This window comes from Oryctolagus cuniculus, chromosome 6 (assembly GCF_964237555.1).
Source record: "Oryctolagus cuniculus chromosome 6, mOryCun1.1, whole genome shotgun sequence".
Classification (NCBI taxonomy): domain Eukaryota; kingdom Metazoa; phylum Chordata; class Mammalia; order Lagomorpha; family Leporidae; genus Oryctolagus; species Oryctolagus cuniculus.
In genome coordinates, this window is record NC_091437.1 from 137,290 (window position 1) to 164,206 (window position 26,917).

Below are 26,917 nucleotides of genomic sequence, written 5' to 3' on the forward strand. Positions count from 1 at the left end.
GGGCTGGGGCCTGAGAGGCTAAGAGCCAACCAGAGAGAGCCTGGGGTGGGGTCTGTTGTGCCTCAGGACCCCATCAGGGCAGGAAGACTGAGGACCAGTGTGGGAGAACCCAGGAGCCAGGGCACAGGAGCAGGGCTCTGAGCACAGGGCCCTTTCCCCAGGGACAGGACAGTGAGGCTTGGACACGGGAGGGGGCTGGGGCCACCCCTAGTCTGGGTCAGAGCTCACTGTGGGTTAGCACAGACCCCTCCCATGCCACTGGCTATGCGAAGGTAAGAGACTGAGATTGGCTATAACTTAAAATACATTTATTTAGTGTTTCCATTTGTTTCTGGTTCTGTTATACAAAGCTGTTAAATAAATACATTCTCCACAGTCAATCAGGTACACACCGACTCCCTGCGCAGATGAGGTAGAGAAATCAATCAACTGGCTCCTAGAGACTCAGCATGGGGTGCGCCCTCCCTGTGCCACACCCACCAGACCAGGCACAGGTTCCCCCAGGGGGGGCGGCCAGCACAGCCCTGCAGCAGGAATGCTGGCAAGAGGGACCCCTGCCCCCAGACCATTTTTCCCAGAAGAGGCAAAGCAGCAGCCCCCACGCCCTCAGGTAGCAAGCCTCGCATCCAGGACCCACCAGCCGCTGCCAGTCTGCCTTGTGAAATGAGCACTCTGAATACCGAGGACACAGCCCAACATGGCATTCAAGGAGAGAACAGGCCCCACCCGCAGCCAGGGCAGGGACAAGGCTATCACATGAGGCCACCACAGTCACTTCTTGGAAAAGAGGCCTTGGGTGTGGGCTTAGAAGGCTTCAGCTTCAGCCCCACGCACCGGGCAGCCCTTGGTGGGGATGTTATCACAGCCACAGGAGAATAAACCTTACCATTTATGATACGGAACAGAAACTGACATCAACATAAATAGGTTTTCTTTTAAAAACACAGTTCCTGGAGGAATCCACTCACTCAGTAGTCCTGTGCCCACACCTGCTGCCCGCCCAGACCCTAACCCATGCCCACAGAGGTCGAAGGCTGCTGTCCATGCTGACGTGAGAAGCAGAGCCCACTCAGCGCTCCAACAACTGCCGAGCACAGCGTGCACACACACACACACACACACACACCACACAAACCAAGCCGTGTCCGTGTAGGCCAAAAGCAGCGGCTTTCTGCTAGCCAGGGCTGCCCCCAGGAACAGGCTCGCCCTGCCACCCTGCCCCAGAGTCTGCATCCATGGTGGGTGTGGGGGCTGCTGGCTGGAGCACACTCTGGGCCGTCCGCCCATGGGGCTAAACAGGGACCACTGGGGGCCCTGGCTGGAGCACACTGGTGCACACAGAGGGCTGTGGCAGCCCCGCGTGCTGCCTGCCTCTGACAGCAATGCCAGCGTCCACCTTGGCTTAGTGGTTTCAAAGACAGAGCAGGTGGGAGGGAGCAAGGTCAGGAGCGAATGTTAGGGAGAAAAGGAGGGGTCCTCGCAGGCCGGGGTCAGGTGGAGAAAATAATAATTATTATAATAGTTAAATAATAGTAATAACTTAAAAGTCACTGATATTCACTCCAAAGAGAAGTGCTCAACGTCAGAGAGGGACAGCGGCAACCCCAGGGCCGGGCATTGGCGGCCAGGCGCTGGGGACAGGGCAGGCTGCCTGCTCTCCTAGTGGTTTGCTCTCTAAAGGCAGTGCTGGTGCAGGGACGGCCCAGGCCACGCCCATCTCCACAGCAGCCCTGTGGTCACCAAGGTGCACCTGCTCTCCTGGCCTCAGAGGGAGCCCAAGGTGCAGGAGGGGGAAGGTCACACCTGGACTGGCACGGCAGGAACGGGAGACAGCTCAGAAAGCATTGGCCGCAATGCTCTCGGGTCAAGGGGAGGAAGCCGAGGCCCAAGGCACAAGCAAGAGGCCGGACAGACAGGCAGGAGCTGGCTCCCACCTCTGGGCCCTTGAGAGGAGGCCATGGTGAGCCCAGACAGCCCTGAGGACCCTGGCCCTCAGCACCAGCTGTGCAGCCAGCAGATGAAGCGCTCTCAGCCCTTGCAGGTGTAGACCTCCTCGCGCTGCGTGCACTGTCGACACTCCACATAGCAGCACCAGCGCACCTGGCACTGGCAGGGTCTTGTCACCACCCGGCTCTGTGTGTTGTGGCCGCGGCCACAGCAGATGCTCTCACAGTTCTTCTCCCGGTGGCACCTGCGGCCAGCGGTGCCTGGGGAGAAGCGGCCAGCCAGGCAGAAGCTGGGCGAGTCGTCCAGGTGTACGAGCTCTGGTGTGCGGGGCAGGGGGTCACTGCCGCCCATCCCCGAGGCCCGGCCCCGTGGCGGGGAGATGGCGCCCGCCTCGCCAGTGGCTTCGTTGGTGGTGCTGCCCACCTTGAGTGCAGTCTCATACTTGTGCTTCAGGTGCTTGCCCACCTCGTGGAAGGGCGCCAGCTGCCGCCAGCAGGTCCGCACCGTGCATGAGCCAGACACACCGTGGCACTTGCATGTGGTCTCCACCCCGGCCTTGATCACCTGGTGGGAGGGAGGGAGGGAGGGCATGAGGGACCCTCTGGTGGGCTGGACCCCACAGCCACCCACCCAGACCCATGCCTGGCTGGCGGTGGGCACCAGCACCCAGCACACTCTGAGGACCTGCTCACATGCGAGGACTGCCCAAGACAGAGACCCCACAGCCAGCACCTCTGACCCCCAAGGCCGCCTTTGGCAAGGGCTCAGCCCTGTGCCCCACCCAAGGATCTGCCATCTGGTCTCCACACACTGCTGGCTGAACTGGCCAGGACAACACTCTGGCTGGACCCTCTTGGGGCTGTCTGCCAGTGGGGCAGACTGGGGCCACTGGCCGCTGGCTGGTGGTCTGCATGTCAGCCAGCCACACCCCCATCTGAATATCAGGGACAGTGAGTTTGCACACGCCTGGAGGTGCCTGGTTCAGCCAGCTGGCAGGGGCAGGGGTGGACACTCAGGTCAGAGACTCCCCCCACACCTGGGTGAGAGCTCCGCACTACAGAGGGGATGGGCTGTAGCCCTCACCCACGCAGGGTGAGCCTTCCCTCCCAGCCTACCTGCAAGGACAGGCCAGCTGCCCTACGGGGCGCAGCCTGACCTCATGTGCGGGAGAAGCTGGGTGGAGGCCCTTCCCAGTGGGCCCCCAGCCAGCCAGCAGAGCTCCCACACTAAGCCTGGGGTCAGCTCAAAGGGGACCCCCAGCAGGCAGCCAGAGTCCCATTTAACAATCTGCTGAGAAACCAGGACAAATGTAGGGACACTGGGCTGACCTCGGCCTGCTCCACACTCACACTTTTCATTAAATGTTTGCAAAGACCACAGCGTGGCAAGGAGGGAGGAGCAGAGCAGAAAGAAGAAAGGGGCTCACCTTGGGGACGGGCCCTGCCCTGGTGGGCTGCACCTCACCTGCGAGCCTCTGCCTCAGAGTCTGGCTGCAAAGGACAGCGCTGGCTGCCTAACAAGTGGGTGACTCAGAACCAGCTGCTCCGTCATGAGGGGCTATCTCTCATGGCTCGGCCCCTTCCCAGCCAGGGTCCACATCCCAGGGGAGGGCAGGAGGAAGAAAGTCCCCGAGCCCCTCACACGGGTGCTGGCCGAGGCTGGGGTCACATCTGGGGTGCGGGTCCGGACCTCCCTCCAGCAGCACGGATACAGGAGCACAGCCCCACTCTCCCTCAAGTCCTGCTTCGCAGCTGGGCACCTGTGCACTGAAGAGTGGGGCTAGACAGGGCAGGGGAGGGATCCTGGACCTCTGGGACTGGGCCAGTGCACTCTGTGACCCCACCCCTACCAGTCCCTGCTGGCTGCTGTTGCTGGAAGGCCCGCCCCCCTCCTGGGCACTCACCCAACGTGGGACCTCCCAGGGGCCCCACGGGCCAGGGTCAGCCGGCGGTAGGGCCAGCCCCCAGCCACCAGAAGCAGCAAGGTGGCTAAGCTTGCATGACAACCACTCCATGGACGCCCCACCTCCGGGGCAGGGGTCTCCAGACCCCGTTGGCACCGTGCAGGGGCCACCTCTACCCAGCCCCTGGGGACCACCTGGCTGGCTCCCCGCAGCTTGCCTTCACGCCCACGAGGTTGTTATGGAAGTCCACACGTGCTCGCAGGTCCTTGCTGGACCGCCGGCCCAGGAACTCCTTGACGAACTTGCTGCTGTACTTGAGGTTGTCGCCACAGCCGCCCCACTGCCAGGCCTCGCGGTTCTCCAGGTCGGGCGCCTCGTCGCACGTACAGCGCTCCATGCGCCCCGCGCTGCACGCCTTGGCCAGCGCGTGCGTCAGTCCGGCCGAGGAGATGGCGTAGAGGAAGGCCGTCTCCTTGAAGCCTGGGGTCAGCACGGGGGTCAGCACAGCCAGGCACTGGGCCACGGCCCACCCGAGAGCTTCCACGACGTGCGCGGCAGCCAGACCACAGTCTCCCCCAAGCGCTGGTGCTGCTGGGAGCACCCGGGCCCTGATAGGGGTCGCGGAGCGTGGGGAGCTGCGCCTGCACGGGAGCCAGCCCAGGAGTGGGGTGGGAATCCGAGGCCCACCCGCGCGTCTGACCCACTGGCCTCCCCGCGACCCTGTGGAGAGGCCCTCAGGAGAGCCAGGGCCCCAGGCAGCCCCTGGCGCAGAAGGACCCAGGCAACGACAGGGTCTGTTCTGGGGTGGAGGCTGCAAGACCCTGACCACCTGGTGTTCACTGATAGCCTCATGGGCAGCCTGGGGCCCTGCGGAGGCCAGGCCAGTGCACAGAGAGGGGCAGGGTCGGAGGGAGGGCACACGCCGCCCTCCCCAGCCCCAGTCCGAGGCGGCAGGCACTCACCTCGCTTCAGCAGGCTGGCGCGGTAGCGGCCCTCCAGCGTGCAGTTCCAGCGCTCGAAGCGGAACTGGTACTGGCACTCGAGCGCACTCATGCTCACCGCCTCCACCAGCGTCTCGGCCACGCCCGGGTCCCGGCGGCACATGCGCCGTTGCTTCCGCTCCAGCTTCAGCCGGTCGCACGCTTTGTAGTGCGCCTGGGCAGCCGCCTCGGGTTCCAGGCTCAGAGGGAGGATGGTCAGGGGCTCGCTGCCCGTTAGCCTGGGCACGGAGAGGTGAGGGTGAGCCCTGGCCCAGAGCAGGGTGGCTGGGGCAGGGCGGTGGGTGGGGCTGGGGAGCGCCAGCGGAGGAACACCATGCAGAGCCCGGCCTGAGTGTACAGGCCCAGGAGCGGTGTGGGACCAGGCACCCCAGAAAGGGCCTGCAGGGGGCCGGAGGCAAGAAGGGACCCTTTGGGACCTGCCAGTCCCCATCTGGTTCTCCTCCTGCCCCAGCTGCCGGCTGTGCACACCCACTGCCCTCACCCTAGCAGCCACATGGCACTGTTGCTGCTGACCCGTCCCTGGCAGCTTTAGAGTCCAGCTGATGCCAGGACCAACAAGCACCTTCTACCCCAAGAGACCGCAGGCCATGCCTGAGGAACACCCACTGTATGCCCCGGCCTGTTTCTCCTCCCCAGGACTCAGCCTGGGGACCCTCACCCTCAGCTGTCACCACTTTGGGGTGACCCATGGCTCTGCTGCCCTTGGCGGAGCACTTTGGCTCACTCCTTCCTCCTGGTCCTCCTGCAGCTTGGGCATACGCCTTGTGGCCTGGCCGGAGTCTCCCAGCCTCAGGACCCTGGAGCTCTGGGTGCAGGCCATGCCGGTGGGGAAGACCCAGCTAAGCCCCCTGCACAGGCTGCCCCCAGGGCCACTAGCCTCGGCTCCGCAGCTTCTGTGCACCAAGAGCTTCGCCCTCAGCCTCTGCCCCTCTACCATCCGGGTCCTAGGTCCCGGCCTCCAGCTGTCTCATTTCTCTGCTCAGACCTGCCTGGCCCCAGCTCCTCCAGCTTTCCTGGGGCCCTCAGCACAGCCACTCTCTGGCTGCCGAGACATGTGCCCAAAGGCTGGCTCCTCGCCCTCCACCCAAGCATGGCCATCACATGCTGAGCCCTGACCCCTGGCCCTGATTCTAGGGAATATCTGGCCTCACTTCTGCCTGGTCTGCTCAGAACTACAGAAGGGACATCTGGGCCCAAGACATGTCCACCTCCAGCCATACGCAGGACTCAGCCCTTGGTGGGAAGGGGGCCCAGTTGAGCACAGGCAGGGTCAGAGCCCCCACCTCCACGCCCCTGAGGTTGAAAACAAGCTACCTACACCTGTGAACAGCTTGGCAGCCTGGATGGAGATGAGCAGAGGGCCCAGTGGGGATGTGCACGCCTGGGCCTTGTGTCCTAACTGAGCTCACACTGACAGCTCCAAGCCCAAAGATGGGAGATGAGAGGCCCAGGGATAACTGCCCACACAGGCAACAGAAACCAGGGCAGGAGGGGCAAAGCCACACGTGAGGGCAGCTCACGTGGTGGAGACCTCTGTCCCCAGATAAGAGTGTCACCGCTGTGCCCAGGAGCCACCAGAGAAGCTGGGGTCACCCAGCTGTGCCTCCCAGGTCCAGGTCTCCCCAGACTGACAGGAGGAGACACTTCCCCTAAGACCCTGGGCGGTCTTCCTGGCAGGCCTAGGGCACGGGGCAGCCAAAGCCCATGCCCCCACACCGTGAACCTGGGCCAGCATTGCAGTCTGTGCCCAGTGTCTTGATGAGCGAGACCCTGCCTGGCTACAGACAGCAGAGCAGCAAGGCTGGGAGCTCCTGATGGTGCAAGGAGGCTCCCTTGGGACCACGGAGGCTGCACCATGGGCCCCAGGGGGCCCAAAGGGTCAACCAACTTCATCCCCTGCCTTGGACAGAGGGCACACACGAGCATCTGTGGCCCAAAGGCTGGCCCTTGCCGAGTGGCCCTGCATCTCTGCCCCTCTCCTCTCCCAGCCCTGGCTGGCCCCTGCCTCAGGTGTGCAATAAACAGGTAGAGGGGAGGCCCCCCAGGGCTCAGAGGCTGGGATGGAGCCTGGGTGTGATGGAAGCAGCCCCAGGGCTGGAGAGGTGGGGCCAGTGGATGAGCTTGGTCCCTGTGTCACTGGGAGCACAGAAAGTAGGACCATGAATCCATCAGAGTATTGGCTTCAGACTGAAGACCTCTGTCCTTCCCTCTCTTTGTGTCACTCTGCCTTTCAAATAAATAAAATAAAATTTTTTTAAAGAATTGGATACTCTTTTTTAAAAAGGGAGGGGGACTCTTTGCATGGCAAAGCCAAAACAAGCAAGCAGCACTGTCAAGAGCCAACAGAAATCACAGTGGGAGACCCCGAATCCCAACCCCAGCCTTCTGTGCACACGCAGGCAGCGAGTGAAGGGACCAGTGGACACCGGACCAAGGACAGGCAGAGAACGGCAGACGCTGGCCCTCAGCCTGACTCAGAGAAACCCCTGTTAGCACCGAAGTGCAAATGCCTGGTGACAGGGAGAGAGGCTCCCACAGCTGTCCCGAGTTCCTCTGCTGGAACCCTGCACCCATAGGTGAGGATCCCAGAAGTGAGGCCCTGTGAATGGGATGTGCACCCTTACGGAAGGGATCCAGCAGGTGGGCCATGGCCATGACTCCCAACCACCAGCACTGTGAGCAGTACTGGGGCCAGTGGAATAAGCCAGCATCCCTTAGGAGTGCTGCTTTGTGTCCTGGCCACTCTGATTCCGAGCCAGCTCCCTGCTGATGCGTCTGGGAAAGCAGTGGAAGATGGCCCAAGTGCCCGACTGGTGTTCCTGCCTCTTGGCTTCACCCTGGCCCAGCCCTGGCTGTGGCAGCAGGTTCAGGAGTGAACCAGCAGTGAAAGACCTCTCTTTCTGTCCCTCCCTCTGTGTCACTCTGCCTTTCAAATACATAAAACGAATCTTATAAAAACAAGACTCAGCTGTGAGCAGCAGAGGAGCCCCCCCACCCCCACCCCCACCCCCAGCTCTGTGTGCTGATTCATCCTCCACTGGGAAGCATTAGTACGGCGGGAGCCTGTGAGAGCAAGTGGGGGCCATGAGAGGCTGTGAAGCGCTGGTGACCTTGGCAAGAGAGGGGAGCACAGAGCAGAAACCACCCTGACGCTCACCAAGTGACGTCCTGCCCCACTTCAGAGCTCGCCTGCAAGGCCAGCAGCAGGGGTGGGCCCTCGTGCTGAGGAAGCTGCCAGTGCCCACCGGCCTGTTGGGGACTTCAGGCTGCAGCCCGGGCTGCTGTCCCTTCACCCTCACTGCGACTCTTGATTTGCGTCCTCCTGCAGGTCAGCGGTGTTGAGCTGTGGGCCACTTGCATGGCTGCTGAAGTTTCCCATGCGCCTGACAGCCATCTTGGAGAAATGTCCCACACCTTTCCTTCCCTCTTGCCCCAGGGAAGTTCTCGCTGAGTTGTCTGTGCACACACACACACACACACACATACTCGCACACTTACACAAACACAGACACACACACACAAATGAACATGCACACACTCACACCCCGGGGGGGTTCTTGCTGAGTCGTCTGTAAACACACACATGCAGGCACACACATACTCGCACATTTACACAAATGAACACACACACACAAATAAACACATACACACACAGGCACACACCCACACGTGCACACACATGTGCACACACATCTGGGGCAGCTCTTGCTGAGTCATCTGCGAACATACACATGTGGCACACACACACACACACTGGGGCGTTTCCTGCTGAGTTGACTGTGTTCTGTGTCCTTCGAAGTACACACACACCCTGCTGTCCCCTTACGCGGTCCATCGTCCTTGGCCATGCAGAAGCTTTTTTTTTTTTTTTTTTTTTTTTTGACAGGCAGAGTGGACAGTGAGAGAGAGAGACAGAGAGAAAGGTCTTCCTTTTGCCGTTGGTTCACCCTCCAATGGCCGCCGCGGCTGGCGCGCTGCGGCCGGCGCACCGCGCTGATCCGATGGCAGGAGCCAGGAGCCAGGTGCTTTTCCTGGTCTCCCATGGGGTGCAGGGCCCAAGCACCTGGGCCATCCTCCACTGCACTCCCTGGCCACAGCAGAGGGCTGGCCTGGAAGAGGGGCAACCGGGACTAGAACCCGGTGTGCCGGCGCCGCTAGGCGGAGGATTAGCCTAGTGAGCCGCGGCGCCAGCCAGAAGCTTTTTCATGATGCAATCCCACTTGTCAATCTTTGCTTTTGCTGTCTATGTTCTGGGGTCTTCCGCACCCACTGCTGAGTAGTTTTTCCTCCATTTTCTTCTAGGAATTTCAGTTTCTGGTCTTACAGTTAAGCCTTCAGTCCATTTTTACTTTTGTGGGTGGTGCAAGGTGAGGGTCAGTGGGGTGGCTGGCAACACCAGGCCGGCATCCAGCACAGCAGTGGAGATGGCTCTGAGGAGGGCTGCATCCCACACCAGGGGGCCTGGGTTCAACTCCCAGCTCTGCTTCCACCTCCAGCTTCCTGCAAACGTGCGCTCTGTGAGGTAGCCCAGGTACCCGGGTCCCTGCCACCCACAGGGGAGACCCACATAGAGTTCCAGGCTCCCAGCTTCAGCTGAACCCCAGCTGCTGCAGATATTTGGAGAGTGAACCAGCAGATGGGGAAACCTCCATCTGTCTCTCGAATAAATGTCTCTAAGTAACTTAAAAAGGTGAAGTGAGGCTGGCGCCGCGGCTCACTAGGTTAATCCTCCGCCTTGCGGCGCCGGCACACCAGGTCCTGGTCGGGGTGCTGGATTCTGTCCCGGTTGCCCCTCTTCCAGGCCAGCTCTCTGCTGTGGCCCAGGAAGGCAGTGGAGAATGGCCCAAGTGCTTGGGCCCTGCACCCCATGGGAGACCAGGAGAAGCACCCGGCTCCTGCCTTCGGATCAGCACGGTGCGCCGGCTGCAGCGTGCCAGCCGTGGTGGCCATTGGAGGGTGAACCAATGGCAAAAAGGAAGACCTTTCTCTCTCTCTCTCTCTCTCTCTCTCTCTCTCTCTCACTATCCACTCTGCCTGTCAAAAAAATAAATAAATAAAAAATTTAAAAAAAAATGGTGAAGCGAGGCAGAGACTGGAGCCTATGAAGGCCAAACCAGGGCTTTATGGTTTACTAGAAGACACAGAAGGCACCGTTCCCCCGGGGACACCCAGCTGGGCTGGTGGCACCTTCAGATGCACGGCAGGGCCCGGGGGGCGTGGGGGTGCTGCTCGGCCTGGTCACCAGGCCATAGCCCTGTTCAGTGTTCTCGAGGAGTACAGTGTTAGCACAGCAGGCACGCCCACAGTGCTCACACCTGGCGCGTCACACCCGCCAACCAACCACTGTGAGACAAACTTGGAAAACGCCCTAAGCCACAGGTTCTCGGATGCCCCACACTTCCGTGCCTCACTGCAGCTGGCGCTGGCCTTGGTGTGTGCTGTGAGGCGAGGCCCCAAGTGGCTCTCACGGGAATAGTGTCCACAGGACGACGTGGAGCGCCTCTTAGCTGCCCTGCACCTGGGCGAGGTGGAGGCGTCACCTGTCCACAGCACCGAGCTCCTCAGCACACGGACGTTCCCCAGAGTTTCCCAGGGTCTCCCACCCAGGGTCTCCTCGGCTAAGCTCCCTCTCAGATCCAGGCAGAAAACCATCTTTCTAGAGTACATCTTGTGTCTGTTCAGCTGCACGCCATCACTCATCTCCAAACAGCTTCCGGCGCTCCCCAGACCTGAGCATACAGGCTGCCAAGAGGTGAGCCCGGTGGCGCAAAAGTGATGATCCAGACAGCTGCATGTACGACAGCCACATGTGTGACTGTACCACGTGAGGCTCTGGGACACGTGTACATTGCACAGTGGCATGTGTGCCTGCACATAGGACGCTGACTCACAGGTATGCTGCACAGCTGTGACTGCACATGCGACACTCACATGTACACTGCACATCTGCATTGTGACTGCACGTGACACTGACTCACATGTACACGGCACAGATGTGACTGCACGTGTGACACTGACTTGCATGTACACTGCATAGCTACATGTGTGACTATATGACACTGACATGTACACTGCACATCTGCATTGTGACTGCATGTGACACTAACAAGTACACTGCATAGCTGCATGTGTGACTGACACTGACAGGTACACTGAACAGCTGCATTGTGACTGCACATGTGACACTCATGTGTACACTGCACAGATGTGACTGCACGTGTGACACTGACTCACATGTACACTGCATAGCTACATGTGTGACTGTATGACACTGACAGGTACACTGCACTGCTGTGTGTGTGACTGCACATGTGAGGCTGACTTATGTTTACACTGCACAATGGTTAAAAGAAGCTCATAAGCAGATTCATCACCTCGCATACTCATTCTTGTGCCATAAACCCCAGAGACCTTCCTCGGAAACTCTGGACCCTTTGGTCAGGATCTCCCCAGTGGCCTCCCCCAGCCTTTGGTAACTCCCATCCCATCCCCCCAGGTGTTGTTTTGAGAGACAGAAAAGAGACAGAGGGTTGAGAGGGAGACCAATTCAATCTCCAAATGCCCACAACAGCAGGGCTTGGCGAGGTCTGGAGCCAGGAGCTGGGGGCTCCTGGCAGTAACCAGACTGCCTCTGGCACTGCCTGTATCAGTGGGAGGCAGGAGCTGGGAGCCAAGCCATGATGTGAACCGCGCGGTGAGGGGAAGTCTCTCCTCTGGCACGCCCACTCCCTGACAGCCATCAGGTCGACTCTCAAGTGCCCAGCTCACTCAGCAGGGACCCAGGCTGTACCCTGCAAGCTTCCGTCCTGAGTCTGGACACCTGGGTTGATGGACAGGCAAGGAACTGAGTGGCAGGCACCCCTTCTGCTCTGCACAAACCTAGAGGCACCCTCTGGACACAGCAGCAACGACAATACAGCACCCAGGGGCAGGGCCAGAGAAAGGTGTAATCCTTGTGTCCCTTAAAACCACCAGCCACACCCCACTTTTTGTGAGATGCTGAACCTCAGAGGACAGCCTCTGACACCTGCCAACTGTGGCTGCCAGACGGCGGCCAGGCTACCCTGCTCCCTTGCCTTTCACTTGGCGAAGAACCTCCAGTTACCATCAGTGAACACCAAATGCCATCAACTGTCACCCATGTCCTTCAAGTCTCTGTCAACCTGCCAAGGGGAGGAGCCACAGATCCTGCCTGCTGCTCTCCACGGGAGCTGCCCTCCCCAGGGTGGCCCTGGAAGGCCCAGGGTCAGGCTGGGGGTTGGCCTGGGCTCCTCCCTTTCTGGCTGGCCTGGGACCCCACGCCTGTGTTTGACTCTTTCTGTCCCTCTTACCCTCGCCCGCTTCTTTCCAAGATTTGTTTATGTTGAAAGTCAGAGTCACAGAGAGGGAGGCAGGGACACAGAGAGCCAGCCTCCGTCTACTGGTTCACTCCCCCCATGGCCGCAATGACCAGGGCTGGGCCAGGCTGAAGCCAGGAGCCAGGAGCTTCTTCTGGGTCTCCCTCGTGGATGCAGGGTCCCAAGGGCTTGGGCTGTCTTCCACTACCTTCCCAGACCTCAGTAGAGAGCTGGACCAGCACCCACATGGGTCCACTGTCCCTAGGTGTTCTTCCCTGTGCTCTCCTTGCTGGACTTCACTGCCCTGGCAGAGCCTGCATCATGAGGACCATGGGGGAGAGGCTGCTTTCCAGCAAGATCTCCTGTCCCGTGCACTTTCTTTTCTCCTCTGTCTCTGATCAGCGTTACTGAGAGAGAATTCCCACAGCAGAAGATCCACCCAGCTAAAGGTCTCCATGCCCCCACAGCCCTGTGCAGCTCTGAGAAGAAACCCACCCACTGCTCCCCCAAGCCCTGAGGAACCACTCAGCTGTGTTCAGTGTTCCATGTGCTCCCAATACAGCATCTGGGTGGAACTGTGACACAGCATCTGCATGCAGCTGTGACACAGCTTCTGGGTGACACAGCATCTGGGTGACACAGCATGTGTGCGGAGCTGTGACACGGCGTCTGCATGCAGCTGTGACATGGCGTCTGGGTGACATGGCGTGTGTGTGGAGCTGTGACACGGCATCTGTGTGCAGCTATGACACAGCATCCAGGTGACATGACATCTGGGTGACACAGCATCTGTGTGCAGCTATGACACAGCATCCAGGTGACACGGCATCTGGGTGACACAGCATCTGCGTGCAGCTGTGACACGGCATCTGGGTGACACAGCATCTGTGTGCAGCTATGACACAGCATCCAGGTGACATGACATCTGGGTGACACAGCATCTGTGTGCAGCTATGACACAGCATCCAGGTGACATGGCATTTGGGTGACACAGCATCTGTGTAGAGCTGACACAGCATGTGTGTGAAGCTGTGACATGGCATTTGTGTGGAGCTATGACATGGCGTCTGCATGCAGCTGTGACACAGCATCTGAGTGACATGGCATCTGGGTGACACGGCGTCTGCGTGCAGCTGTGACACAGCATCTGAGTGACATGGCATCTGAGTGACACGGCGTCTGCGTGCAGCTGTGACACAGTGTCTGGGTGACACGGCATCTGTGTGCAGCTGTGACACAGCATCTGGTGACATGCCACCTGGGTGACACGGCATCTGTGTGCAGCTGTGACACAGCATCTGGTGACATGGCATCTGGGTGACATGGCGTCTGCGTGCAGCTGTGACACAGCATCTGAGTGACATGGCATCTGAGTGACACGGCGTCTGCGTGCAGCTGTGACACAGTGTCTGGGTGACACGGCATCTGTGTGCAGCTGTGACACAGCATCTGGTGACATGCCACCTGGGTGACACGGCGTCTGCGTGTAGCTGTGACACAGCATCCAGGTGACATGGCATCTGGGTGACACAGCGTCTGTGTGGAGCTGACACGGTGTCTGCATGCAGCTGTGACATGGCGTGTGTGTGCAGCTGTGACATAGCGTGCAGGTGATACGGCATCTGGGTGACATGGCGTCTGGGTGACATGGCGTCTGCGTGCAGCTGTGACACAGCATCTGAGCGACATGTCACCTGGGTGACACGGTGTCTGCGTGCAGCTGTGACACAGCATGCAGTTGACATGGCATCAAGGTGACACAGCATCCAGGTGACACAGTGTCTGTGTGCAGCTGTGACACAGCATCTGAGTGACATGCCACCTGGGTGACACGGCATCTGCGTGTAGCTGTGACATAGCATGCAGGTGACATGGCATCTGGGTGACACGGTGTCTGCATGCAGCTGTGACACAGCATCTGAGTGACATGCCACCTGGGTGACACGGTGTCTGTGTGCAGCTGTGACATAGCATGCAGGTGACATGGCATCTGGGTGACACAGCATCTGAGCGACATGCTACCTGGGTGACACGGCATCTGCGTGCAGCTGTGACACAGCATCTGGTGACATGGCATCTGGGTGACACAGCGTGTGTGTGGAGCTGACACGGCGTCTGCATGCAGCTGTGACATGGCGTGTGTGTGCAGCTGTGACATAGCGTGCAGGTGATATGGCATCTGGGTGACACGGTGTCTGCATGCAGCTCTGACATAGCATCTGAGCGACATGACACCTGGGTGACATGGCATCTGTGTGCAGCTGTGACATAGCATGCAGGTGACATGGCATCTGGGTGACACAGCATCTGAGCGACATGCCACCTGGGTGACACAGTGTCTGCGTGCAGCTGTGACATAGCATGCAGGTGACATGGCATCTGGGTGACACAGCATCTGAGCGACATGCCACCTGGGTGACACGGCGTCTGCATGCAGCTGTGACACAGCATCTGGTGACATGCCACCTGGGTGAAGCCGTGCACCATCTGTACTTATGTGATGGACTCATCTCCCTCAGGCTTTGCCCACGCTGTACTGCGTGCCACAGTCCTGCTGCACACAGACCCCACGTGAAGCTGCTGCGGTGAGTGTCCCAGGCCTGTCCTGTGTGCAACTTCACTTCTCTTAGAAACAAACCAGGAAACAAAGTCGTTGGATAACAGGGAGGCTGTATGCATGACCCACGGAGGAACGGTCAGGATGCCCTCCCAAGTGACGACCTCGCTCCATGTACCAATGCTCCATGAAACAGACATCTGAGAGGGGAAACTGTGACAGCTTCCATCTACCGCCCCCTCCCCAAATGTCTGCCGCAGCTGAAACCAGGCCAGGCCAAAGTCCGGAACCAGGGACTCAATCCAGGTCCCCATGTGGGTGACAGGTGCAATCACCATTGCCTCCAGGGTCTACACTGGCCACTGGAGTCAGAAGTCAGGGTGGGCTGACACGCCCAGGCTCTCCGCTCCATTCTCTCCTCCTCTTCAAACGCCCGGGCTGAAGCTTGGAGCCTGGAACTCAATTCAGGCCTCCCCCATGGGTGGCAGGGACCCAACCACCTGAGCAGGAAGCTGGCACCAGAGCCCAGGCACTGGGCACCCACACGGGCTTCTCAGGCATGCTCTCGGCAACCCCCGCCCTGCCCGTCTTCTGTCACGCCAGGGCTTGTCATGCCTCTGTACTTTGTTTCTGTTACTTTCCCAGTTTCACTAATGTCATTCACATTTTCAGATTTTCGGACATGAAGCCATTCACTGCTTTTCCCTGCTTTCTCTAAGAATCTGCAGGCTCCCAGAGAGGAGACGCCTCCAGTGCTTGCACAAGAAGGGTCATAAATGTAATGGCTGCACCGGCCCAGTCTCCCTCCTTGTGCCAAGTCCACCTCGCCATGCTTCCCCTTGTTTCTGAACCATGGTTTGCTCAGCGACCCCGGCTTTTCAGTGTGGTGCTCAAGGCTCCTTCTGATCCACAGCCTCTGTCACGTGGCAGCTGTCACCACCAGCTCTGCTCCCGGGGCACTGCCATGTTCCCTGCCCTAACATCTGTGCCTCCCCAGGGCTGAGTCATACCTCGACCCCCTGCCCCCCGCCGGGCCCCAGGGCCACCGTCGGCCCACCCTGCTCTCCTGGCTCCACTCCAGCTCCCCTCGTTTGAGGCTCTCTCTCCTCCCCACCCCAGCACCAGCACAGGGGTCCGTTTGCTGTGTTCTGCCCCAGTCTGGGCCCCGTGTGGGTCACGGCTGCTCCCCCAGCAGTCCCCACAGGGCTCCCTCCCTCCCTCCACCTCTGGCTATAGCTGAGACCCAGCTGCTGGGAACCCCACCCACGTGTTGGTGTCTCCCCTGCTCTGCGACTGGCACAGGCTACGTTCCAGTGGGAACTCCCTTGCACCTGACTGGGCAGACAGCGGCTTCCTGGGTCTTCACATTCCATCCAGGTCCAGAAAATCCTCTACCTTGCCCTGCAAATGTCAGCTGCGGCCCCTCCCAGTGCCCCCACCTCTGGGGCCTCCTCCTAGCGGCAGGTGCCTGCCTCTCCGAGCTCCTGACCCGCCTTCCAGGTTGCTGCCTCCCTTCGGCCAACTCCCACTGGATCCGGTCCAGATCTTTCCCTCCAGCTCTGTGTGGCAGGAGGCGTCCACTTGGCGTGCAGGCCATGGCTGTTGTCCTGGTGCCCCTGGCCGTGTTGCCAGGCAGGCCTTGGTCACCGTCCAGGAGAAAGGATTGCAGGAGTGTGGTGAGGCAGACCTAGGCCACACGCTGTCCCCAAAACCTCAGAGAGACCTCACGGGACGAGGGTCTCTGCAGGTGCAGCTGAGGAAGAATCTCAGAACCAGATCCCACTAGATGAGGTCCGTGCTGAAACACAGATGCAGGAGAAGTGGGGATGGCGGGAGCAGAGTCCTGGCCGCACCGTGACCCCCGTCTCATGGCCTCCAGCCCTAGGACACAGTGGTCCCCATGCTGTAAGCCACCAGCTTGTGCTCAGTTGTGAGGGCTGCCCCAGGGCACAGTCTGCATTCCAGAAAGGTCTATGCACACTGCCAGGCTTCCAGGGCTCTTCCTGGTCTCAGACCACCCAAGATAAGGGAAGGCCACAGACCCTGAACTGTGCTGGGCAGGCAAGGCCAGACGGCCCTGTGGCTGTGGCCTAGGACCCCAGCTCGTGGTGGGAGGGCCTCCTCTGATAGGCCCTGGTCTTTGCCCTGCCCCCTCATCTTGTAAGACTCAATGTTTTCTGGTTCAAGGTCTTTCTCATTTCCATAGGTTCCTGTCACCCCTTTATCAGCTCTTCCACACTTTTAAATAGGCACGTACATGCACACATGTGTACAACATACACCCAGAAGACAAACACACATGTTTAACACATCCAAACAACACACATGTACACAACCCACACTCATACAACACACGTGTACACACACCCAGAGACACACATATGTAAAACACATAAGCACATACAATACACATATTCACACACATGCAACTCACCCACACCCAGAGACGTACAACACACCCACATACTATATATGCAAATGTGCAACCCATACCAAGACATACAATACACATATGTATAACACATACCCACACCCACATACAACCCACATATGTACACCCACAACACATGTACAACACACATTGAGATATACGCTACACCCATGCGCACATATGTGCAATACACACCCACACAAAGGCACATAATACATACCCAGAGAGATACAATATACACACAAACTCACATAGAATACATACATGCGCACATGTGCAACACCCATATGGTACACACTTGTGCACCTATGTATAAGAACACAATACATACACGTGTGCACATGTGCACAGAGACACAAAAACATACATGCACACCCATGCATGCCTGCCCACATGCAACCACATAACACACTCATGTGTACACATACACCTGCCCACTCATATGTGCACACATGTGTCCACACAAGGCATACACATACATGTGCACACACATGCACATGCATAACATAGCTTCAGCTGCCTCCAGCAATGAGTCTCAGAGCTATGTGGGCCATGTGAACACAAATGGGTGCCTCCAATCTGTTTGTCACATGTCGTTCTGAACAAAATGGCAACAGTGTTTTGAGTTCCACAAACAGGCAGAAACTGGAGGCGCAGGGGTCTGAGTGACGTGGCCGGGCCTGTGCAGCTCGTGAGGAGAGACTGGACACAGACCACCTCCTCAGTGGAGACCAGCAGTGCCCGGAGAGGGGCCCAGACGCCACCCCAACCTCCCCTGTCTCTGGAGCTGCAGTCACACAGGCAGCCGTGAGGCCACCTGCAGGCTCTGGCACAGCGGGCCCAGGAGCCGCCTGGCCTGGACTGCCACGTGGGACAGAACAGAGAAGAGGTCCAGGCAGCAGAGACCCTGCAGAGGGCAGCGGCGGACATGGCAGAGCAGGGCACACATCTGCTCTGTGTCCCACTGGCCAACACCCAAAGCCGGGCAGTGTGTAATGAAACAGGCTCAGCTCTGCAGGCTGAGCCCTGCGGAGACGTGTGGAGCAGCCCAGCACAGGTCACAGGACGGGCAGGAGGTGTGGAGCCACTTGGGGTCAGGCGCCTCTGTTTTTAATAGTAGTTTTTTCCCAAATTTTTAATTTCTCTTATTTATTTGAAAGGCAAGAGCGTACCAATTTGCTGGTTCACTCCCCAAATGCCTGCAATGGCTGGGGCTGGGGCCAGGCTGAAGCCAAGGGTTCAGAACTCCATCCAGGTCTCCCATGTGGGTGGCAGGGACCCAAGCATAAGCAGGAAGCTGGCACTGGGACCTCAGGGAGGGCTCAGACTCAGGGATGCTGGTTTGGGCTAAGGGAATCCCAAGCAGTATCAGATTGGTGGGTTATTTTTATTTTATTTTATTCAAAATCCAAAGAGACAGAGAGAGACAGAAAAACAAAGACCTTCCATCTACCAGCTCACTCCCCAAATGATGTCAACATCCAGGACTGGGCCAGGCCAAAGCCAGGAGCCCAGAGCTCCATCCAGGTCTCCCACACAGGTGGCAGGGACCCAAGCACTTGAAACACCTCTGCTGCCTCCCAGGGTACCCATTAGTAGAAAGCTGGAATCAAGAGCCAGGACTCGAACCCAGGCACAAACGCCCCAAACGCCCACCCGAGGCTCTGGCTGTTGTAGCAACCTGCTCCTGTGAGAATGCACCCCAGATAAGAGTGGATGGCATCCCTCCCCAGATGGCTCAGGAAGCCTGCCCCCCAGGCCACAGGCTCCTTCCCACTCGAAGCAGAGGCAGACAGAGCAGCCCCTCCCACCAGCAGGCCACACTGAGAGCCTGGCCCTCCATGGGCCAGGGTGGAGAGAGACAAGGCTGCCATCCCAGAAGCTGCAGCGCCCAGCGGATGAAACCTCAGCCCACCAGGCGGCATTTAATTTCTGTGTGAAACAAAAACCAAGCAAATTCCAGGGCTGAGCAATGTGCTAGGGTGAACCCTCCATCCCTGCCCCCTGCCGGAGGCCAACTCCGCCTCCCTCAGGGCAATGACAGCAGTGGGTGCCCCGAGTGAGCAGGAGTGGCAGGGACCAGGAGGACATATGGCCAGGGCAGCCCAGTCTCCTCGCCTTGCCATCCCGGGGGAAGCTGGGTGGGCAGAGGCCAGCAGTATCCAGCCACTGCCCCAGCACCCGAGGCACTGCCCAGCAAGGCTGGGGCCCTCACACCCAACAGAAATGCCCTGAGGACCCTAGCAGGAGCTGGCCTCTTCCCACAACAGCCACCAAGCCAGCCCTGTCCTGCTCGTGTCAGCACAGTGTACACGGGACCCTCTGTGGCCAACCCAGCTCTGCCAGTCCCTGAGGGCTGCCCCACCTACAGCAACCTTGGAAGAGCAGCCTGCGGGAGCCCAGGACTGGCAAGGCAAGCGACCCACTGGAGCACTAAGGTAGCAGTCCCAGCCCCCCACACCCTTTCAGGTGTTGGCAGGCCCCCAGCTGCAGAACAGGTGGTAGGGCAGGGAGACCCTGGGCCCCTCGGGCAGCTGCTGGCATCACCTGCCTGGGGCAAGTGCTCCATGCCAGGCACAACAGAGATGGCCAGAGACCACCCCACTCCACACGGGGACCTCGGGGCTGAAACCTCGGCTGGCCCTGTCAGTGCAGGAGGGAGCAGCCCTGCTGTCCTCAGGCCCCGGGAGCCTCTGGCAGCGCCTGCTCCTGGGCCAGACCTCCAGCCCACTTCCCCTGGCTGCCCGACCTCAGGTATCGCAAAGAAAAACAAACGCAGCTTGTGGCTTGCCTTTTTCCATTGCCTCGTCCGGCCGCCGGCCCAAGGTGCCGGGGCTGCCAGCTGGGCGGCTGGGTTTCCTTCTGCGGGCAGCGGCACTAGGCCAGCCAGGATGGCACGAGGAGGGGCCAGGCTCCCGGAGGGCCTGGCCTGCAGCTCACAGAGCAGGGGCAGCCCGGTGCCACCCAGATAGGCAGGCACCTGCGCCTGGCTGACAGATGTGCCTTCAGACAAAGCCTCTGGGGAATAGACTGCCACACCCATGCTGTGGCGCTGCTGCACCAGGGCCTCAGGCTTGTCCCTCACCCATACCTGGGACAGGACCTCCACTCTGCCCTGTGGTGTGGACCCAGCCTGGATCGAGTTAGGGTCCTGGGCAGGGTCAGGGCTGGAATGTTGGGTGAGGCCCCTGTGGGTCTCAGCAGGGGACACACAGAAGACTCAAGAGAGACAAGCAAGGGCTCAGAAAGGACTCAGGGGGACACATGGGGGACTCACAGGGGACACACATGGGGCTCAGAGGGGGACACATGGGGGACTCACAGGGGACACACACAGGGCTCAGGGGGACACATGGGGCTCAGGGGGGACACATGGGGCTCAGGGGGGACACATGGGGGACTCACAGGGGACACACACGGGGCTCAGGGGGACACACTGGGACTCAGGGGGGACACACAGGGGACTCAGGGGGGACACACAGGGGACTCAGGGGGGACACACAGGGGACTCAGGGGGACACACAGGGGACTCAGGGGGGACACACAGGGGACTCAGAGGGACTCAGAGGGGACACACAGGGGACACATGGGGACTCAGAGAGGACAAACAGTACTCAGAGGGGACACACAGGGGACTCAGGGGACACATGGGGGCTCAAAGGGGACACACAGAAAATTATCAGGCTCCCTCCACAGTTGAGAACAACACACCCAGAATGTCACTGGGTTTCCTGGAAGAGGTGGCAGCCCAGGCGGACCCTGCTGGGACAGCACAGGTCAGCCTAACCTCACAGGGCAGGTGAGGCCCTACAGGAGGGGTGGCTACCCTGCACCCTGTCAGAGGCCAACACCCAGCTAGGGCCTCCTGCAGCCCACCTCCCTTCTCCAGGGGCACTGGCTTGGTCCACAGGCACCTCCCCAGAAAACTGTGCCTCGTGCAGCCCCTGCACAGCCTGCCGGGCATGGCCGGCACAGCCTACCACAGCACAATGCACAAAAGCTGATCAGGAGGGCGCTACAAAGTCCTCCGAACAGGTGTACTCTTCCTGCGCCAGCAGCGGGGGCCAGGCAGCCTCTCCACAAGTGCCCTCCCTGTCCTGCGGGGCTGGGGACCGGCACAGGCCCGAGGAACCAGCCGCGTCCTCAGCCACCCTGGGGGCAGACAGAGGGCCCTGCCTGGACGGGCACCAGAGCAAGCGGCAGGGCTGGGCGAGATTAAGCCAGCTGTCCCTGGGTCCAGACGGCTGGGCTGTGGGCAGGACATCTGCTCACACAGCTGAGGGGCCAGGTGGGGCTGCTTCCGCCTCACCTCAAATCCCACCACAGGGCTGCCAGACGCCACACCCCGGTCTCCAAGGGAGGACAAAGAAGCACGACCCCTGCCCCACAGTGTGGTCTGTGCTTGTTTTAGGGGCCAGGGCAGAGACCATAGCCCAGGGACCTGCAGAGACACAGAGGCTGGGCATGGGGTCTATCCCCCCAACGCCAGGGGGAGCAAGAAGGGGAGGGAAACAGCCCCCACCCAGGGGCTCCTCCCACACCACTTCCTCACACCCACACTCGGTCCCCCAGACTGGGAAAAGGAATCCGTGGGCAGAATCCAGGAGGAAGGCATGCCTGGATCTCTCCTCGCCACCTCCCAGAAGTCCCCTCAAGCTCCCGTCTGGTTCCAGGCCCTACCCCTCCACCCCATGCTGCAACGTCACCAGCAGGCTCACTTCCAAGAGGCCTCTGGCAGCCCTCTAGATGCCCCAGCTGCCCCTGTGCACCCTGTGGCCTGGACCCTTCTCTGACAATTTCTGAAACCCCAGAAGACTTTGGGTGGCCCCTCCTCCACACAAGGGCCCTCCTAGGGTTCCAGAGGGGTCCCCTGAGCTGGGTGGGGGGGTCTTTGCAGACAGCACCTGCCCAGGACATGGCAGTCCCTGCACACCTGACCCTGAACTGTTCATCTGCCCCAAGCTCTGTACTTCCTGGACTCTGGCCCGCTCAGCCCATGGCAGGGCCCCAGGCCCTTGGCCACAGATGACCCTGGACACCCTCTTTTCAGCCAGCCCTCCAGCCCCCAGGGGTCCCCCACCCCCGCCCATCATTGCCTTCCCAGTGGGGCCCCCATTCCCCACCCATCACTGCCCTCCCCACCCCCGCCCATCACCAGCCCACCATGTGGCTGGGTGATTCTACACCTGTGGGCTGCCCCTGCCCTGGGACTCTCCCTGGCCTTTTCTCTGACCTTCCAGGAGCCGGCCAGGGATCCTCAGTCAGTGGCCACACAATACCCCCAGCTGGGCCTAGCTTGGTGCAAGTGAGGCAGAGCAAGGGGTGAGGGCAGGGCAGTCAGGGGCCTGACGGAGGCATCCATGCAGGAAGCACAGTCCCCCTCTCCCTGAGAACAGCCCCTCTGCTGCCTCCTCTCTGAGTCCCCTGGGCCCAGAATGGGCTCCCACCCCCTGCGCCAGCGGACAGGGGACGGCACCCCACACCCTGGCTTACCCCACAGCCCTTGTGCCATCTGCCAATGTCATCTCTGTGGAAAGCAGCCCACCAGGGCACTGGTCAAGAAATAAGGCTCTCCTCGGGCTGCGAGAAGGTCCGGGGTATTGAAGGAGCCCTCACAACTCAACGAGGAAAACAGAAACCAGCCAAGTAGAAAAATGGCCCAAGAAAGGGAACAGACGTTTCTCACAGCAGGTGCACAGGCATCCAACAAGCACAGGGAAAGACACTAGCTCATCACACCACAAGGAGACGCCGCCTCGTGCCCACTGGGAAGGCCAGAATAAAGTTTAAAAACCAAATAAAACAAGTGTGGGTAAGGAGATGGGAAACTTGGAACCTGTGTGCACTGCTGGTGGGAACCTGAAACAGCCTAGCCAGAGCTACCACAGGACCCAGGGTACCCCTAGCGTACGACCCACGAATCATAAACAAATAGACCCCTGCCACAAACAGTCCACACGTGGCAGCCGAGAGACAGAAACAGCCAGGGATCGGTTCTCATGCTGCCTCCCCCAAGTGGAACGTGACTTAGTTGTAGGCAGGAGGGAAAGGTTGACTCGTGCTGCAACATGGGTGAACCTCAGCACTGGGACGCAAAGGCCACCGACGCAGGACCCACGAACGGAACAGGCAACTCCATGGAGACAGTGGGTTCCCAGCTGCCAGAGGCTGAGGGGGGCGTCTGCGGTGAGAGGAGTGTTCTGGAACTGGACAGTGGTGGCGGCTCTGAGCTGGCTGTGTTCAGGGGGAGCGCTGATACAATGTGAGCTATGTCCAGCAACTCAAAGAATGGCTGTGCCGGCTCCAGTGACCACCGGGCCTCCAAGTGGCCAGAGCTTTCAAAGCCTGTCTCTCCTTGTACCAGTGCATAGCCTAATCCTGCCTCCTCCATGCAGGCTTCCAGGTTGCCTTAGGGTGCCCCACAGCCCAACCAACACCAAGGACCAGCCTCAGGGCTCCCCAGGCTCCCTGCCGCTTCTCTTAAAGAACCCAGCAGGCAGCTCCACGCCTCCTGGGGACTCTGCTGAGGGCTGCTGTGCTGCAGAGGATCCTCAAGAAAAGGTCTTGGAGGTGTTCAGCCCAGCAGGAGCAGCCCCCAGACCCGACTGCATACCCAAAGCCTGCAGCTTGAACGCCAGAATGGCCTGTGGCACCCCCGCCAAACTGGACATGAGTCCCGAATTTTGGCCCTTAGGATCCATTCTGCCACCTCAGTGGAACAGAGGCAGGCCATAGGGACAAGCCACACTCCCTAGAGAGAGGGTCCCAAACTGGCCGTGCAACCCCTCATCCTGCTCACCCTCCCCAGGAAGGGGTGGGCCAAGCATCTAGGCCCAGGAGCACAGACACGTGGGCAGCTCTGGGGGAGCCAGATGGGAACGCCACCTGCTACCCGGGCAGAGACATGCCCGGGGGGACGAGAGGGGAGCCCCTTCCAGGGGCAGCTGGCCTGGAGGGTCCCGCAGGGTGGCCAGCAGCCTGAGGAAGAGCAGCTAGAGAGGGGCAGGGTTGGGTTGCAGCTGGGGAGGGGGCAGGGAGGGCCCCCTCAGGCTCACGTGACCCTCCCCGGGCCAACCTCTCCTCTCTGGGTTCCTGGGTTGTAACTGGAGCCGCGTTCCTGCCTGGGAGCCTCCGTGCCAGGCAGAGCTTTTGAGAGGGGGAAGGGAGAGGAGAACTGAGGATTCCAGCTCCTGCTCCTTGCTCCCTCTGCACTCAGCTCAGGCCCACGCCCCACACCCACAGGGACCCTGCAGGCTCAAGCCCTGCCTGGCCTCTCCTGTCTTGGGGGCCCTCCCCTCCCTCGGCCAGAGGGGCTGCTGGGCTTCCCAAGCCTCCTGCAGGAATCCACTCAAGAGTGAACCCAGGCTCCAGCACGACACCCCCACCCCCACCCCCGGGGAAACTGCTGGCTCTGCTCTCTGGTTCAGTGCATAAGAGGGAGTCCTGGCCCCCATGCCCCCACCCACTCCAGCAAAGCCACACCTGCCTTCTGGATGCCCTCCTGGGGCAGCTACAAGGAGGAAATCGCCCCTGGCCGGGCCCACGGGGCCAGAGGACAGGGCCCAGAGTGCTGAAGCCCTTACCACCTGCACCACGCCAGCAGAGTGTCCACAGGCACCCACCAAACGCAGCAGAGCCGGGAAACTCCCTGAGACAGAGGGGCAGGGGGTCGTGCCCACCGGTTAGGATCTGGGGGCACAGGGCCAACAGCATGCAGCTCCCAAGTGGGAGGAAGCCTGCCTGCCGCACAAGCCCAGGGCTGTGGCCGCCTGGGGAGCAAGGCTGGCTGACAAGGGGCCGTGAGTCACCCCCGACCTGCGGCCAAACGGGCCACCCTCCGGTCCTCCCCCTCGCGCGCGCGCCGAGGCTGGGGCCGCGCAGATGGCGAGCGGGGGCTGCCAGTGGGGCCGGTGCTGTGCCCGCAGTCCGAGCCAGGAGGCGGCCTGGGGGTGGGGGCCCAGCAGGGACGGAGACGCAGGGCTGACCCTGGATGAAGACCTGGCGGAAAGGGACAGAAAGAGGGGAACGGAGGGGAAAGCAAACACAAAGGGAAAGTTTCCCATGAACAAATTTCGTTTTCTTTGAGAACAGGATGCACCTGCGGGGCTTCTCTGCCCAGCCGGCCCTCCCCGCCCTGGCGGGCGTCGGATTCCTGGGCCAACGGGGCCCTCTGCCGGCCAGGCCGCCGCGCGCCGGGCTCCCGGGCCAGGGGCGAAGGAACAGGTGACCGGCGGAGGGCGGCGGTCCAGGGCGCGGCCCGGGGCAGGCGCTGGGACTCGCGGCAGGGAAGGCGCGGAGACGCGGGCGCTGACCCGCACGGGACTCTCCCCGGTCTCGGCGAGGGTATCCTGAAGGGGCCGCCGGGCGCAGGCATCCCAGACCCGCGGAAGGACGAGGCGAAGGCGCAGAAGAAGGCAACGGCAGAGGGGCACGCGCCGCCGACCCCGCGAGCCGCTGTCGCTGGGACCCCGAGTTGAGCGGCGGTCCGCGGGTTGGCGACGTGCGCGGCCCGGCCCCGCGCACCGAGCCAGGTCCCGCAGACTCACGGCGAGAGCCGGATCCGGGCCCTGCCCAGGCGACGTCAGAGGCAAAGCGCAAGAAAAATAAATTCCTCCAGCTTGCAGGGCTTCCCCCTCTGGGGCTCAGCGCAAGGAACATCTGGATTTTGTGCGTATTGTTGTTGTTGCGAAATTAACTCTCGAGGAGAGACAGGAGGCGGGCGGGCAGGCGCGCGCGGGGCGGCGACCCCAGGTCATGGGGCACCGTCGGGAGCGCCCGCCTCGCCGCCCCGGCCCGCGGGCCGTGCGCCGCGCATGCCGCCCGCCACCGGCTCCTGGCCGCCCGCGCCCGCCCGTCCCCCAGGGGCACCTACCCGAAGTAGGCGGCCGCGGGGTGCAGCGCGGCGAGCAGCAGCGTCAGCCCGAAGGCCGCGGCCGGCCAGCGCGCCAGCAGGGCCCCATCCAGCATCTTGCCGCGCCGCGGCGGCGACCATCGCGCTCCCGGATCCGCGCAGGGCGCGCCGCGGCCGCCGCCCTCTTATAGCGCCCGCAGCCGCGGCCGCGGGGCGGGGCGCGGCCAGCTGGGCCCGGCCCGCCCCGCGCCCGGGGGAGGGGGTCACGCCGGCGCCGGGGGCGGGACGAAACCCGAGCCGTGCGCCGCCCCGGCCACCGCCGCTCCCAGGGCGGGCCTCGGACGCGCCCCGCCCGGTGCGGGGGAGGTGCGGGCCGGGGCGGGGCGGCTGGGGCGGGGCCCGGAGACAGCCGGGGGCGTCGGGGGACCTGGGAGAGGCCGGGGAGGGGGCTTTGGCGGCCAAGGCGGCGCTCGGCGGGGCTGCAGGCCGGGGCGCGCGGCGCTTTTGCCTCGGGGCCCGGGCTGCCTGTGCGGGGCCAAGGCTGCGCAGCCGCTGCAGCCCGGGAGCGGCTGCAGGTGGAGCCCTGGCCCTCCGCACCTCCCACATCTCAGCTGCCGGGCCGACGAGGCGCTCCTCGGCCAGGCGAGGGCGGCCCTCTGGACCCCGGGGCGCGGGGGCGGAGGCGGGTTGTCCAGCCGTCTGGGAACGCTGCCGTATCCCCTCCCTTAGATTGAGGAAGGTGCGCTGGCGGCTGTGGCCACCGCCAGCCTGACCGTCGGGTAGCACGCTTCTTGGAGCCCTGTCCTTGCTTCCCGTGGACAGCAGCGGTGGCCGCAGCCACCTCAGAGGCCACACAGCTTAAGGGACTCCAAAGCCCGGATTCAAAACGG

General features: G+C 61.3%; 1 protein-coding gene across 1 annotated transcript; it reads right to left on the minus strand.

The window, feature by feature from the left end:
* Positions 1 to 291: 291 nt before the first annotated feature.
* WNT9A (Wnt family member 9A) lies at positions 292 to 26,246 on the minus strand. Its single transcript, XM_051840090.2, has 4 exons — positions 26,049 to 26,246; positions 4,813 to 5,069; positions 4,068 to 4,330; positions 292 to 2,511 (listed from the first exon to the last, which is right to left on the minus strand). The coding sequence occupies exons 1-4, from the start codon at positions 26,141 to 26,143 to the stop codon at positions 2,029 to 2,031; spliced, it is 1,098 nt and encodes a 365-aa protein (XP_051696050.1). The 5' UTR covers positions 26,144 to 26,246; the 3' UTR covers positions 292 to 2,028.
* Between the last annotated feature and the right edge of the window lie 671 nt (positions 26,247 to 26,917).

Bases quoted from the DNA above. Each gene is read 5' to 3' on its own strand.
- WNT9A (XM_051840090.2), bottom strand. From the start codon at position 26,143: ATGCTGGATGGGGCCCTGCTGGCGCGCTGGCCGGCCGCGGCCTTCGGG. The intron at 4,331-4,812 runs GTGAGTGCCTGC...TGCTGACCCCAG, and splicing joins CGCCAGCCTGCTGAAGCGAG to GCTTCAAGGAGACGGCCTTC. The intron at 2,512-4,067 runs GCAAGCTGCGGG...CCCTCCCACCAG, and splicing joins ACAACCTCGTGGGCGTGAAG to GTGATCAAGGCCGGGGTGGA.